The sequence below is a fragment of the Hordeum vulgare genome, chromosome 6H (genome assembly GCF_904849725.1).
Source record: "Hordeum vulgare subsp. vulgare chromosome 6H, MorexV3_pseudomolecules_assembly, whole genome shotgun sequence".
Classification (NCBI taxonomy): domain Eukaryota; kingdom Viridiplantae; phylum Streptophyta; class Magnoliopsida; order Poales; family Poaceae; genus Hordeum; species Hordeum vulgare.
The window spans coordinates 545,897,616-545,913,499 of NC_058523.1; the positions used below are offsets into that span (position 1 = coordinate 545,897,616).

Genomic DNA, 15,884 nt, shown 5'->3' on the forward strand with positions numbered 1-15,884 from the left:
TCCTCCCACCTCAGGCAGCCTCCCCGTTTACTCGCGCGGGCCTCTCCGTACGGCCCGTGACGCCCACCTCAGCCCACTGGGCCGAATCATTTCGAGCCCGGCGCCGGACGAACAAAAAAAATATCCCTCACGCTCTCCGCGCCTCACTGAAATTCAGTTATGTCTGTTGTGCACCTCATGCATGAGCTTCATATAATCCATGGCCGGGGCACTCGAAGAAGCTTCGCAGCAATGGCGACCCTTTCCCTCCCTCTCCCTCCTCTGGCACGCCCGCAGGCCCTCTCCCTCCGGCGACAAGGGCGGCAAGGCTCGTCCGGCCGCCAGCTCAGACTCAGACGCGCCGCCGGGGGGGCGCAGGCGAGCTACCGGGGGCTCGACGCGCTGTACGATGATGGGTACGGGACGGTCAAGGACCTGGGCCACTATTATAAGGCGGTCGGGGAGCTGGCGAAGCACGACGGCGGGCCGCCCCGCTGGCTTTGCCCCGTCGACGCCGGCGTGCCGGCGGTCGGCGATGCCCCGGTCATGCTGTATTTGCCAGGTGAAAACGTTCGTTCTGTCATGTCTGCATGCATCTTTGATCTTTTCCGGTGTGTCGACGCCTGGCCTGAATTTGAATGGTTAGGCTGATTTCAGGCGTTGATTTGGGGTCACATGTTTATCTTTTGCAGGGATAGATGGGATGGGGATGGGGCTCTGCAACCACCACAAGGCCCTTGGAACGTACGTTACGTGAGATAACAAGACCGGTTTACTTGGAAAAATTTATGGCAATGCAAACCCGGAGTGTGGTTAATTGTCATGCTTCGGATACATTATGCAACCTGTTCCTTCATTTGCAGGATATTTGAACTTAGGTGCATGCACATTCCTTTTCAAGACCGCACGCCGTTCGAAGGTATGAGATACTTACCTGTGTATCTAATTTGTTAGTTTCTCTTCCAAGCATTTTTTTCTTTTTAAGTGAAATACTGAGCTTACTTTAGGATTCAGAGTGAAAGACATCCTTTTTGTTTGAAAAGAAACATTTCATTTCTCCTGACGTCTGCATAAAGAGGATGCACACAACACAAAAGACATGTTTACAGACATGCCCTCGTGTTACCATGTGGAAAAAAGCAAGAGACGCCCAAAACGCGAGCCAACGCCGCGTAGCCGTCTGGCCTATTATTAAGTTCTAAAGATTAATTCGTGTGGTTTTAGCTCTTTTTATTTTTCAGAACTTGTCACAATGGTAGAAGATGCTATGAGAGCAGAGCATTCCACCTCTCCTAATAAGCCCATCTACCTATTGGGAAACTCGTTTGGAGGATGCATAGCTCTTGCAGTTGCCGCTCGCAATCCCAGTATTGATTTGATACTGGTACTAGCTAATCCAGGTATGCAACAAAATCCGATGGTATGCGACTGAACCTTCTTACTTATGAAAAACTTCTGATATGTAAATATAAATTTGCTTTATCTCTCTTTTTCTTCCGGGGAAAGCTACATCATTTGAGCGGTCACGCATAAAAACCCTTCTGTCGGTTTTCAGCCCATTGCCGGACCGCGTGAGTATTGCAATTGCAGCTCTACTGAACTACAACATTGGTAAGTACCTTGTATGGTCCAGCATAGGAGATTGAAAAAAAAAAAAAGGAACAAGTGTCGGAATAAGCTAGAAGCTATGCATTTGTTGGACCGGGAGTTAACTGATAATTTAGCAGGATACACCTAATACGGGTGTATCATAAGTTTACATTTGTTCTTTAAGTTTGTTGTACTTGCTTTTTCTATTATTCCTCACCATGAGACCAGACAACGAGATGAAGATGGCATGGAGTAGAATGAGAAGTGGGAAGCATCCTTTAGAAGCACTCAGCAGATTCACAAGTAACATGGCATCCTCCCTCAAGCATTCGGTGTGTACCGTCGACTTCTTTGCATTGTTTCTGTGTATCTAATTTTATCGAGACAACACAAATTAAGGGAGAAACTAAGTTAATAAATAGTTACATACAACTATCAATGCAGATGTCAGAGGTTATTCCCCCTTTTGAAAAAAAATATAAATTAAGGGAGAAAACAGTCTGAAAATAATTTCCTTTTGCTACTATTCTTTTTTCTTATGTTTCTTTTGGCCTACAAGATAAATGTGTGTACAGATTAGATGCTTCAAATTAATTTATTTTGAAGGAAAACATGTGCTTTTAATTGCAGAAAATGCTGGACAAACTACCAAAAGACACACTAAGATGGAAGATTGAACTGATCAAAGAGGCTGCATCATACGCTAATAGCCATATACAATCAGTTACAGCCGAGGTGCTACTGCTAGCCAGGTTTGTGGCCTTAAGCACTCAGCTCTCTACTTATATAGTTTCATCGTTAGCTGTAGATTTTTTGTAACATGATAAATTCTAGCTACTGAATGATTTAGCAATGTTTCTGGTTTGAATGTTTTTTTTGTCGCATTTCGGATAATTGGATTATCATGACTAAAGTTCTTTTGTATGCTTGCACTCAGCTGCGCCGACAGGTTACTCCCGAGCAAATCGGAAGCTAACAGGCTACAGAAGAAGTTAACCAAGTGCAGAGTCTTCTTATTTGAGAAGCATGGCCACAGCTTGCTGCTGGTGAGTTTTTTGTTAAGCAGGCTTTATCAGATTGCACTGAACTAAAGAGAGAAAACATTGGTGATGGCATCCATTCCAAATTTCAGGAGCATGGTGTCCATGTTTCATCCATCATCAAGTGCTCTTGCCTCTACCGCCATTCGAAGCACTACCACCGGGTTCACGACTACATACCGCCGTCGGCAACCGACATGAAGGAGGCCGACAAGATCAGCAGGTAGTAACCAAGATCACCACACCCAGAAGAAAATTCTTACATCATTCATATCATTACGTGCTGAATGAACGATCGTGAATGCAACACCACCACCTACGCATGCGCTGGAAATAATAACAGGGTCACGATGTTCAAGACGTGCCCGGCGATGTACTCGACGACGGCGGACGGCGCGGTGGTGCGGGGCCTGGCGGGGCTGCCGGAGGAGGGCCCGGTGCTGCTGGTGGGCAACCACATGCTGATGGGGACGGAGCTGATCCCGCTGGGCGCGGAGCTGCTGCGGCGGAGGAAGGTGGTGGTCCGCGGCGTCGCCCACCCGCTGCTGTTCCCGAGGAAGGCGCGGACGCGGTCTCAGGGGCACGACATGTTCGACTTCATCAACCTGTGGGGCGGCGTGCCCATGACCCTCAGGTCCATGTACGAGCTGCTGGCCGCCGGCGAGTTCGTGCTGCTCTACCCCGGTGGCTACCGGGAGGCGCTCCACTGCAAGGTAGGAGCAGGCCGGCCGGGTTCACGACAGAGTTTGCTGTTAATTTTGATGGTGATCGGACCTGTTGTGCCCCGGAAATTCTGGCATTTGAATAGATGCATTTGGTTGTAGGGGGAAGAGCACAGGCTGTTCTGGCCGGACCAGGCTGAGTTCGTCAGGATGGCGGCGCAGTTCGACGCCACCATCGTTCCGTTTGGAGTCGTCGGAGAGGATGACCTCGTGAACGTAAGCCATTGCCTGTTTCTTTTAAGCTTGCGAGTGCGTGGTTTAAGGTACGCCGACATGGCAGCCAGCCACATTTGATCGAATAAACGAGTTTATGGACCAAATCTGAGTTCTTGGCCTAAAATATACCGCCAGTTTGAGTTAATGGACTAACGAACGCATTTTATTCCTTCATTTGCAAGTAAACATTTCTGTTCTTGGGTCATGTACCAAGCTGATCAACATATACAGAAACTGTTAGATATTCAAGAATGCAACCACAAATCATGCATTCTCTAACCAATGTTGGCGCCATTTCTGAAAGTGCAGCTGCTCTGGACATTCGACGATATCAGGAGCGTGCCGTTGGGCAGGAAGCTGCTGCGGGCCTACAGCAACCATCTGAAACTAAGGTTCATAACTAGCTAACTAGTACTACCTCCGTCCAGAAATACTTGTCCTAGAGATGAATGTATCTAGACTTATTTTAATTGTAGATACATCCATTGTATGCATTTTTAGGACAAGTATTTCCGGACGGAGGGAGTACTAGCTAGGAATATACATTCGTCGGACTGAAGCTAAGGTTGTGTTTCTGACCTGCTCGCAGGGACACTCAGGAGGTGATTTTCCCCGGCGCAATCCCGAAGATCACCGGCCGGTTCTACTACCGGTTCGGGAAGCCGATCCCGACGAAGGGGCGGCAGGACGTCCTCACCGACCGGCGGGCCGCGACCGAGCTCTACTTCGATGTCAAATCGGAGGTGGAAGGCATCATCGCCTACCTGCTGGAGAAGAGGGAGGAGGACAGGTACAGGAGCATCCTGCCCAGGCTCCTCTACAGAGCTGTGAGGGGGTCCAAAACTGAAGTCCCAGCCTTCAATCCTTAACATAATATAGTACTGCTAGTAATGTTGCCCGTTGCACCAAATATGTATATATCCTCAAATACACACGACCATACTATTTATACTACTACAATCTGTTTGAGCGACGGTTATTTCTGAACGGAGGTAGTACTTGGAAGTATGGTACTAATACTCTACATGACATGATTACACTACACAAAAGTGGCGTGCTCATTTACAAACTCTAGCTACGAGCTAACTGCGGGGGCGGAGGCGCAGGCGTCCACAGCGTCAGCAGGTACTCCTCTGACAGGAGGACGGCGAAACGGTGTGCGCCGATGGCGGCGGACACGGCCGAGACGACCAGCGCGCTCCAGCCCACCCTGGCCATCAGCAATGGCTCCTCCCTTAGATCTTTGACAAACTTTGAGTATATGACCTTCAGCCTTCGGTCCCTCACGACCTCATGTAGCGACGACACCACAGGTGAAATTGGTGCTCCTATGGATATTCCCAGGGCTTCACCCCTGTCCCTGAGTCGTTTCAGTGCAGTCACCTTCACCATCCACTGGCAGACGACGTCGGCGAGAGCCCGGCTCAGGAGGGCCCGGAAAACCGCCGCGTCTTTGGAGATCAGGTCCTGGGCGAGAGACTTGTGGTTCTGCACAACCGAGCACAAGGTGAGCTCATCAAGAAGCGCTCTATGCATTCAGGAAAAAACAAGGGTCGTTTGCTTACTGCTGTCATTATAAGCCTCCTTATCACAATGCTATCCCTTGATAGTAAGAGCCTCAGACAAAGGTTTGCAGTATGCATCGCCCTTTCTGGCGTGGCGCGGTCGAGCGAAGATGCGTCACTGATCTCTGCAAGGTTCGAGACATCCAGGCCTTTCCTCTCGGGCAGAACTCCAATGTTTTGCCTGAAGTTACCCCTAAACATATGAGAAAATCCAAAAATGTCAGCAGGCAGCAATTTTTTTGACTATTTCTATTTGTTTTAAAGTGCTGAAAACACCAAGCATCCTAACAGGAGGCTCTGGACCATTCAGAAAAAAAAACAATTATGTTTGTTTGTTTTTTCTTTTCTGAAGACTTATCCAGAACTAGAAATATACCTCGCTGATGCTAGCTTTAGAAACACTGCAATCTTGTGCCACTGAAACTCTTTTCTTTTGTTGAAAATCACCTGTGTTACATATGATTGGTGTCAGTAATATGGCATATGCTTTTTTGTTATGGAGAAGTGTGCGCCACAGAACATTGGAACTGTCGGTGTGACCTGCTTCCATGCTGGACAAACTAACCACCGGAGCAACTAGACTAGTCTTACATATTGGTAGAAGATTTAAGAGGAATTAGGGAGCCCAGGGCTGGAGATAATAAGCCTTGGACCTAGCAAATGCCACTGCTTAAATGTGGGTCATATTACTAGCTCGTAGTCGAGATGAAGCGATTCTTCTGTGAATCTTTTTAGAATGGAAAGAAAAGGGAAGATCGCAAATATGGAAGTATATTGCTGAGTGGTGCCTATTAGCTGAAAACTAGTCATTTTATAAAGGAGGAGTCCGATGATGATAGGCGTTTAAAAAACTAACTTTAGCTAAGGAAGACTACAACAGAACAGTGAATCTATCAATTAGATGCAGGACCTTCCTGGTATATAATCATGCATGCCATTCTGGAAATTAACTGGGATAAAAGGAGTACCTGATGCAGGACCTTCCTAGTATCAAGTGAGTTATCAGATAGAAGCTTCCTAACAACATACGGATATGCTGCCTGAAATGTTTTAAAAGTTCCATCTTGTGCTATGGCAAGTCCTATCAATTACAAAGGGTACAAATAAACCTCTGAAGAAACAAATCGCAATCAAAACAGGCTAAGCTGGAGTAATCAACTCATATATACATGTATTTATCAAACCAGCTCAGTATCTTAACATCCGATAAACAAGCTAACCTTCCAAAGAAGCAATTGACCGTAGGACCAGCGTAAAATATGGTGGCATGCGAAAGTGATATTTAAGTGCTATAGACCAAATTTTTCCAAGTACCTAAAAGATGTTTGCAGCGGTTCAAGAACCACAGCACCAATGTGAAATGAATTTCATTAGGCAAGATACTTGTTTTAAATAGATCACATAAATAGAGATATCAGACAAACTGTACATGGAACTGAATCTACAGAGAAAAGGCTACTCACCCTACTAAACTTGATGTCTGGAATTCCACCTTCAAAGGTTACCTCGCCCAATGTATCCTCTAAGTCCTAAAACAGCAAAGAAAATATTATTAAAACAAACTACACGCATATTTTGGTGGGAAATCACAGCATCCAAATGAATTATGAGTTCATAACCAATTCTCTATCCAAGCGATAGTGGCAGAGGCTAGATAATTGTGTGGACAATGAATCTGAAACATCTTTTGGTGGGAAATTATATACATATAAAATTACACAATGGTCCAAGGGTAGTATAAAACTTAAAATTAATTGAGCCCGCTGGTAAAAAACACATATTCTGCTCAACATATTACCATTGTCACTCGGCGTAGATTAGTTCTTGGTGGAACAACATCCATTTCAATCAAATCGTAAACAAGGGAAGCCCAATCTCCATTTACTATGTGCACAATGCTCGAAAGCATAGCTCGGCTATGTTTCTTCTCCATCTCGCAAAGCAAACCAAAATCAAGAAACCTAACATGTTTAGGAAGATGTTACCACAGCTCGACAAATATTTCACCAGAAAAGCAATTGAAATATAATTCCATCGATCAAACTAAACCATAAGATCTTGTAGTTTGTACCATATGTGATAAAGCTACGGAAGAAAATGGCTGTGTGTACAACCTCCTTTTTGAAGTTTTTTTTTGTACCATATGAAATATATTGTCTACTCATTATTGTAGGAGGCCATTTACTTGTAGCATGCAACAGAAATAAATTGGCACTTACCCAACACGACCATCAGGTGTATAACGCAAATTCCCAGGATGAGGATCAGCATGCAGCAAGCCTGTTTCAAGGAGCTGCACTAATGATGCCTCGACACCTTTATTGACCTTGTTATCGAAGCAAATAACAGAATGTTAAAACCGTTGGCCAGTAAGCTCAAACTGAGTCATAAAATGTGCAAATTGTTGGTAAACCCTATATACTACAGAACATCCTTCAAGATTCAAGATATATATTTTAAATTTACATTATCCTCAGACAAGCACGAGGTGGTACAGAACTACCTAAACTGCAACACTTAAAACATAAAGAAGCAACCACCAAGTTATCAATGAAAAATAACATCATTTCCAAATATTTGGTAACAAGAACTACTGCTTGGTTGGTAATAAACCCATTTATTGCACTCTCTTATATCAAATCGAACAAATAACTAGGAATTTTTTTATGAACAAACTACTAATTACCAGGTCAAGAAGGCGGGCTTTTGCATCCAACTTCTGTTTCTCTGGCAACTCAGCAATGTTACCAGAAATTCCTTTAGCCAGAGAAAGCAGTTCCCTGGGGTTTTCACCAGCCACCCACTCCATAGTCAAAACCCTCTTCCTAGTAAGTTGTTTGAGAACCTTCGGAACCATTACAAATGAATACTTGGAGTGAGTGTCCTGCAAGACGAGTGGAAATCATGAGCTAAAATCAAACCTAGAGAAGACATATGTTAGCAAAGCACGGGTGAGGGACAAGACCAAAGAAGCACCAGGAATTTAGTAGCATTAGAAGCTTCAATATTGTAGTCCAACTCATCAACAAAACCTCTACCCAACTCATCAGCATAGAGGGAAATGTTACTTCTTCGCTTTGCAACTTTCCTCACAAAAGAAAGCTGTAAAAAATAGTAGATAGTAAACAACTGAATAAACAAGCATCACACGAATGAGACTACAATAATAGAGAATGCTGCAATTGTGCAGTCCAAACAAAGAGCTAAAGGATGTGGAAAGAACAGGGCATGATATAGGAAGAAATTATTTATGTGGTACTTCTCGTGTCCGGCCAGGTTACGAAGTTACACTATCACTACTGTAGTGAAACATATTTGGAGGATAGAAAGGTGAAGCTTGTCCTGAAAACGTGACTACTGTTGACAGGCCAATACAAACAATGAATTACACATAGCAAGTCAAGAAATGGTAGAAAATTTACAGACCCCAAGGCGTAGAATATAGATGTCCCTCAATACAGAAGGAAGGAGGTTCGGCCGCTGAACCTTTATGGCCACAAGAGCACCATCAAACGTACGCCCCTGATAAACCTGATGGAGATGGTACAGTAATATGAATAAGAATATATCAGCAATTCCAAGCAATCTTTCTCTAACATATTAGAATCAGAGGGCAAAGATCTTGGACAAACAATTACCTGCCCAAAGGAAGCTGATGCAACAGGCTCATCAGAAATGTAACTGAAAACCTGAGAAACAGGGCGCTCAAATTCTCCCTCAATGATCTTCATCGCATCCTCTCTTGGGAAAGGAGGAACTCTCTCATGCAACTCGGCAAGTGCCTGAAATTGAGGTGCTAAGGCCAGTTTAATTTCTAGTGAAAGAATATGAGCACTACTTAACTGTGAAGCAAATGCTTGTTAAGAAGATGAAGCAATGTAAGTGTAAAATTTGGTAGTATCCTGGAGCGGTTTTACCTAACCTCAGAAATCTCCGAGCCTAAGATATCAGGTCTTGTTGAGAGGGACTGTCCGACTGAATACATAGGATATGATAGACGTATTAGGAGTAACTCGAAGCGGATGAGCACCACCATGGCTTTACGCTATCAAACATGAATACCAGACCTTTTATGAAAGTAGGCCCAAGGTCAAGAAATGTGTCCTTGAGAAGCTGTCCAACCATGAATTGTGAAGCATCGAAACCTTCGTTGCTGACACTACTGCTGTGGGTAGCATCTGTGGTGAGACTGGCTCTTTTAAACATTTGCACCTTTACCGCACCCACGAGGAATGCGAATAGTATCTACAGGGCAGATATGCACATCGCATCAAACCATCATACATAACAGCCGAAGCAAGTAAAAATCTAGGTAAAGGCAAAGATGGTGGCCAGTGGTAGCTTACCTGAACCGTGCGAAATACAAGGATATGGGGCCGTGAGAAGAAGTACTGCTCGAGCAGATCGGGATCGTAATGCTGGGGCAGAGGAGTGCTGAGGATGGCCAAGAAGTAGTTGACATACAACTTCAGGGCATCGGCGTCAGCCATCATCAGCTCCATACAAGAGAGCCCTACCAAATCCATGGGGAAAAAAGGTTAACAGTGTGACCAGTGAAGCTTAATTGATGTCTAGTCTTCTTTTGTACACTGAGGAACCTGGTGGGTGGGGATGAGGAGGGAAGGCCGGGGGCTGAAGAGCCTGCTGCTGTTTCTGCTCTTTCGGCTGACCATTGGGTTTGGGTTTAGGTTGCTTCTTGGAAACTGGTTTGGGCTCAGTAGATTGCTGCTGGGATTGAGGTTGCTGCTTGGTTCCGAGGAATCGGAGCACGAGCTCCTGCTTGGAGGAATCGGCGTACACCTTGAGGGCTTGCAGATCGGCCATCACCAGCTCCACGCAAGACAACCCTGCCGAAAATTTGGGGGAAATGCCGTCAGAAACAAGGCAATGTGACTATGTGAGCTTAACTTGGCATGTGCTCTCGCCGGCGGTGGGGAACCTGGAGGGTAGGCTGGGAAAGCCGCGGCTTTGGTCTGTGCTGGCGGCGCCTCCGCCGCCTCCTCCTCCTGCTGCTGCTGCTCCGCAGGCTTAGGTCTCGGCCGCTTCCGCTGCTGCTGCTTCTTCTCGAGGAAACGGAGCCAGAGGACGTCGCCGAGCGAGCCTCCGGCCGCGGCCTGGAGGAACTCGCCGTCGCGGCGGAGCACGCCGAGCACCTGGTCGAGGGCCCCGCCGCCGCCTCCTCGCCCCCCGCTCCCGCCCGGCTGGTGCGGCAGGCTCTGCTTGCTCCTCCCCCACCACGGCCGCTGCTGCCGCGGCGCCCACTTGTCGCTGTTGCCCCCTCCGCCGCCGCTCGTCGCGGCGCACACGGGCAGCACGGCGGGCCGCAGCAGCGGCGACATCGCATCCGCTCCGGATTCCGGGAGCAGGGAGGGGGGAGTGATGGTGGTGGACACGGCGGCAAAAGTGTGCGAGAGGAGACTCAGTGGACACCCGCCGCACACGTCATCGGCTCATCGTCCACGTGGCCAGCGAACAGGCCCGATCCATTTTCTTTTAAATATCGTCCACTTTATTTTTTTAAGAATACAATGACATATCATATTTTTATAGAAAGTAGAAAGACATTTACAAGAAACCTGAAAAAAAAAGATGCAAACATCTCGCGGCTAAGTACAGCTCCACACTCCAACCTACCCTACTAAAGCTAACTTCTCACAAAATGTTGTAGTCCTCCATCACCCATTCCCGCGCGTCGTCGGTCGGCAATCTCCTCTAGTATCATGGAAGCTAGGGTTTGTGGTGGTTTCTTCTGATCTAGCCTATTGAAGACTCTAGCGTTCCTCTGCTTTTAAAGTGCCCATGTCGTAGCAGTGATCAAGGTGTCGAAGCCTCTTTTGCTACGGCCTGTGAAATCGGCCCTCTCTTTTAACCACCAGTCGCACACTGTGTCGGTGTTCGTGGGGCTATGGGTGTTGAGCCCAAGCATCCTATGCCATACCTCACGTGCATACGTGTACCCGACCAGGATGTGCTTGGTGTTATCCTTCGCTTGTAGACAAGTGTAGCAAGTCGATGGTTGATCCTGAAGTCCATGTCTCGCTCGTCGATCCGAAGTCCACACTCTGTGTTGCAACGCGATGAAGAGCTTACATTTGAGTTGCACCCAGTTCTTCCAAGTGCAGTCTGATGTGGGTGATCTCGGTAGGTTAGAGCACATGTTGGTGTAGACTGATTTTGTTGTGTACTCGTCGGTAGCCGAGCACTGCCAGCGGAATATAGACGCCCTGTCTGGATGTCTCGTGACCGTGGCAATCGCCTGAACTAGATGCATGCATCGCATCATAGTTGTGAAGGAGCTCTCAGCCTCACAATCATCCCACCAGCGATCATTGTCCAGTGGATGTTGGACAGTGAGGGAGTTAATCACTCTCTTTTGCATCGAGGAAACAATGCGGGGGTGATGTCGGCCGCAGAGTAGCCGTGAATCCATTTGTCTCGCCAAAACAAGACTCTCCCATCTGATCCAACCTCGATGCTCACAAGTGTATCGAACACCAACCTGGCATCCTTCTCCTCAACCATCGACAACCCTTGTCATGGTCAGTGCTGGTTCGTCCTCTTTAACCATTCCCATCTAACTTGCAGAGCGAGCACTTGCACTTTTAGGTTCTTTATGCCCAACCCGCTGTTGTCTACTACGCAACTTTATTCTTGTAGACTACATGCTGGAACTCCAAGCGCAGAGTTTTGTAGTACAACAATAAATTTTGCTCAAGTGGATGACCTAAGGTTTATCAATCCGTGGGAGGTGTAAGATGAATATGGTCTCTCTCAAACAACCCTGCAATCAAATACAAGAAATCTCTTATGTCCCCAACATACCCAATATAATGGCAAATTATATAGGTGTACTAGTTCGGCGAAGAGATGGTGATACAAGTGTAGTATGGATAGTAGATATAGGTTTTTGAAATATGAAAATATAAAAACAGCAAGGTAACAAGTGTACAAGAACGAGCAAAACATTGTATAAATGCTTGGTAATAAGGCCTATGGTTCATACTTTCACTAGTGCAATCTCTCGACGATGCTAACATAGTAGAATCATATGATCATCCCTCAACTGCAACGAAGAATCACTCCAATGTTTCTATCTAGCGGAGAACAATAAGATGAAACTGGTGTAGGTAGTAAAACCACCTCAAAGTTATTTTTTCTCATCAATCTTTTGAGCCATTCCTATAAGTGTCACAAACAACTCTAGAGTTCGTACTAGAATAACACTCACGATACATATCAATCAACCCTAATGTCACCTAGATACTCCAATGTCACCTCAAGTATACATGGGGAAATTATGCGACATGCATTAAACAATTTCAAATCTATCTTATTCAATCCAACACAAAGAATTCCAAGGAGCACCCCAAGATTTCTATCGGAGAACATAGTATGAAAACATGCAACCAACCCCTATGCATAAATCCCCAAGGTCATCGAAATCCGCAAATCATAACATATATCAAGTGAATCACTTGAATACCCCAATGTCACTCCGGGTATCCGCATACAAGACATGCAACAAGTGTTCTCAAAAAAATAATATTCAATCCAACATAACGAGATCTTAAAGGGAAAGATTCAATTCATCACAACAAGGTAGCAAGGGAATAACATCATATGATCCAACTAGATTAACAAGGCCTGTGATACATCAAGATCGTTCCATCTCAAGAACAAGAGAGAGAGAGAGAGATTGAACACATAACTACTGGTACATACCATCAGCCCCGAGGGTGAAGTACCCCATCCTCGTCATGGCCTTCATGCGGGATGATGAAGATGGCCACCGGAGATGATTTCCTCTCTCCGACGGGGTACTAGAAAGGCTCCAGATGGGTTTTTCATCGATATAGAGAGTTGCGGCGGCGGAGCGGAAGTTCTCTTTTATTTTTGGGATTTCTATTATATATATGATTTTTTAGCATTGGAATCATGCCAAATGGAGCCACATGGACCGCACAAGCCATCAGGGCGTGACCTAGGGGGCACCCTGTTGGCTTGTGGCCCATAGATGGCTCCCCTGTGGTGGTTCTTCGCTCCAATACTGTTTATTTACTTCAAAAAAATTATAAAAAAGTTTCGGGCGATTCCGGGAACTTTATTTTTTTGCACAAAAAACAACACCATGGTAATTCTACTGAAAACGGCGCCACTACAGGTTAGTTCTAAATAAATTATATAAAGTGCATCAAAACCATATAAAAGTATTGTAAACATATGCAAACATGGCATGAATACTTCATAAATTATCGATACATTGGAGACGTATCACCCGCCCATGCACTTGGGTCTGCAGATAGTGTCCCACGCTACTAGGCTTTGGCCGCCGTGCACCTTGTCTTTGCCGACCCAAAAGAAGGATCTCATCCATTTGTTGATGTCCTCGAACACCCACTCGGTGCATCTTTGACCATGAAGTGGCTAATCAGTTTAGCGCCGATGACTGATTGAATGAGTACCAGAAGTCCCGGCCTTTTGAATGAGGCACCGCTGCCAAGATGGGACGCACCTCTTCACCTGGTCGAGCATTGGCTGTCATTCAGCCCTAGTCAAGGCTTTGATTGCAATAAGCATGTCAAGGTATTTGCATGGAAACTCTGCCAAGGTGCAATGTAGCATCTCAACCACGCGGGTTGTGTCTTCTTCGTCTCCATGAATCAGGATGGCATGTGATTTGTGATAATTGATGTGTAACCCCGAGGCCTCTCCGAAAGCCTCAAGCATAGAGTGAATCATAGCCAAATCATGGATAGAAGGCTGGATGAGCATGGTGACATCATCCGCGTAGATCGAGAGTCTTTGGAGCACAGAAATGTTGTTGTAGGAACTGAGCACATCCAACTTTGTGGCTTTATGAACTAGCTTGGCGAGGATATCCATCACGATGACGAATAGGAAAGGTGTGATGGGGTTGCCCTATCGAAGCCCACAAGCGTGCACGAATCTCTTTCCTGGGACGCCATTCACCACCACCTTCGTGCTAGCAGAATGCATCAGTATCATCAACCATTTGGCCCATCTTTGACCAAAGCCCTTGGCCCGTAAGACCTCAAGAAGGAAAGGCCAAGATACATAATCGAACACTAGCGAGGTGTCTAACTTGAGGAAGTCTCCTGGAAATCTTTGCGTGTGGATTTTGCGCGCCACTTGTGGGACCAGGAGGAAGTTGTCGTGTAGATTCCTTCCATGGGTGAAGGCGGATCGATTGATCTCCATGATCTCGTGCATTTGATCTCTAAGATGGTCCGCCAATACTTTCGCAAATAGCTTTGGAATGCTATGAATTAGGCTTATGGTTCTGAAATCCCCGATTTCTTCAATGTCTGGTTTCTTCGGGATGAGTACGATATGCGCCTTGTTGAGCTTGGCAAATCCTCTACCATCTCCCACGTAAAGCTTCATCATGACCGCCATCACATCATGCTTAATGATGGGCCAAGCACGCTGGTAAAATGCCCCAATAAATCAATCCGGGCCATACGCTCTATCCGATGGCATCTCCTTGATCACCTTCAGACATCCTCTTCGGTGATGATGCAATCTAGACCCAAGAGATCACAAGGCTGCACACCCAGGAATTGGAGGTCCAAAGTGTTGGGGATATTATATGTTGGATAACCCGCCTTAGTTGGGCCGGGTCACCGAAGCTGGCGATTCATCTCCAGGTGGTTTGGGCCTTGGCCTAGTAAGGCCGGAAGTCGTATGGCGGTTCAAGACCTTCGGAAGGAGTCCATAGTGGAGAAGGTCTCCAAGTCTTGGAAAGATGGCGACTCAGAGATCGGAAGAGTCACGATTTGTGTAAAGGAAAGGACCCTTGTAAACCCTAAGGACTCGACCTGTATATAAAGGCGAGTCCCGAGGAAGGAGAGGGCAGGTTAGAAATCATCGAGTGCTAGGTCAGGCGAGTTACGCCCTCCTTGTAATCGAAACACCATCAATACAACACAAAGCAGGACGTAGGCTTTTACCTCCTCACGAGGGGCCGAACCTGGGTAAATCTTTGTCTCGCTCCCGTTCAACCCCTTTGAGTCGCCACCAAGGTGCGATGGCTCCAACACTAAGTCCTTTCACGAGGACATCTACCGTGACAAAACCACGACAGTTGGCGCCCACCGTGGGGCCTGCGCACGGTGGAGTTGAGTTCTCAAAGGGAGCCCTACCAGGGTCTGGGAGCTACACAGCGGGGCTCATGACTCGGAGCCGTCGCGGGAAGTACTACATCAACAACTTGCAATGGGGGCCCGAGGCCGATTCGATCGAATCCGGTTACAGGGTCCCCTTCATCAAGATGAGCGTCTTCATCGGCATGATTGGATCGCCCGTGCCTGAGCCGGACACCTCCTCCGACATCATCGAGCCGGCCAGGTACGTCCGCCCTGTTGTGACGCCAAACCTAACCCGTCCGGTCTTTGTTGGATTCACGCACGGATCTGAGGAGCCAGAACACTCAGCGACCCAGGAAACCACGCCGGTCAACACTGATGACGAATCATCTATGGGCGATTCAGATTCAATCCAGTCTCTACACGGGGGATTCCTTGGGGGCTTGTCACTGGCCATGGACCCCGAAGTTCTTGACCGGACTCGCCGTCAGATCGCCATTTACATGGCAGGGGCGACTCAACCCTCACCAAACCCGGCAGGCGGAGATGGAACTGGCGAGACGTCTAGAAGCCCGGCCGCGATTTTGGTGGAGTTAGCAGCGGAAATAACAAGGCTCATGGCGACCCCCATCACACCGGAAAACCAGGAGGCGGTAAACACGGAAC

The 15,884-nt window shown here is 46.8% G+C and overlaps 2 protein-coding genes across 2 annotated transcripts; one reads left to right on the top strand and one right to left on the bottom strand.

The window, feature by feature from the left end:
• Window positions 1-34: 34 nt before the first annotated feature.
• On the top strand, window positions 35-4,520 carry LOC123406170 (acyltransferase-like protein At1g54570, chloroplastic). Its single transcript, XM_045099646.1, has 13 exons — window positions 35-541; window positions 672-723; window positions 843-898; window positions 1,221-1,379; window positions 1,486-1,590; window positions 1,798-1,901; window positions 2,200-2,321; window positions 2,507-2,615; window positions 2,702-2,832; window positions 2,953-3,322; window positions 3,434-3,547; window positions 3,857-3,939; window positions 4,137-4,520. Exons 1-13 carry the CDS (start codon window positions 160-162, stop codon window positions 4,414-4,416), a joined length of 2,067 nt encoding a protein of 688 aa, XP_044955581.1. The 5' UTR covers window positions 35-159; the 3' UTR covers window positions 4,417-4,520.
• Window positions 4,405-10,500, bottom strand: LOC123406169 (protein ACTIVITY OF BC1 COMPLEX KINASE 3, chloroplastic). The gene is made up of 17 exons (XM_045099645.1): window positions 10,052-10,500; window positions 9,711-9,959; window positions 9,459-9,625; window positions 9,180-9,357; window positions 9,035-9,087; window positions 8,751-8,894; window positions 8,539-8,643; window positions 8,089-8,214; window positions 7,799-7,996; window positions 7,332-7,438; window positions 6,911-7,073; window positions 6,576-6,641; window positions 6,333-6,426; window positions 6,081-6,193; window positions 5,489-5,559; window positions 5,113-5,305; window positions 4,405-5,035 (listed from the first exon to the last, which is right to left on the bottom strand). The coding sequence occupies exons 1-17, from the start codon at window positions 10,449-10,451 to the stop codon at window positions 4,619-4,621; spliced, it is 2,844 nt and encodes a 947-aa protein (XP_044955580.1). The 5' UTR covers window positions 10,452-10,500; the 3' UTR covers window positions 4,405-4,618.
• Window positions 10,501-15,884: the final 5,384 nt, after the last annotated feature.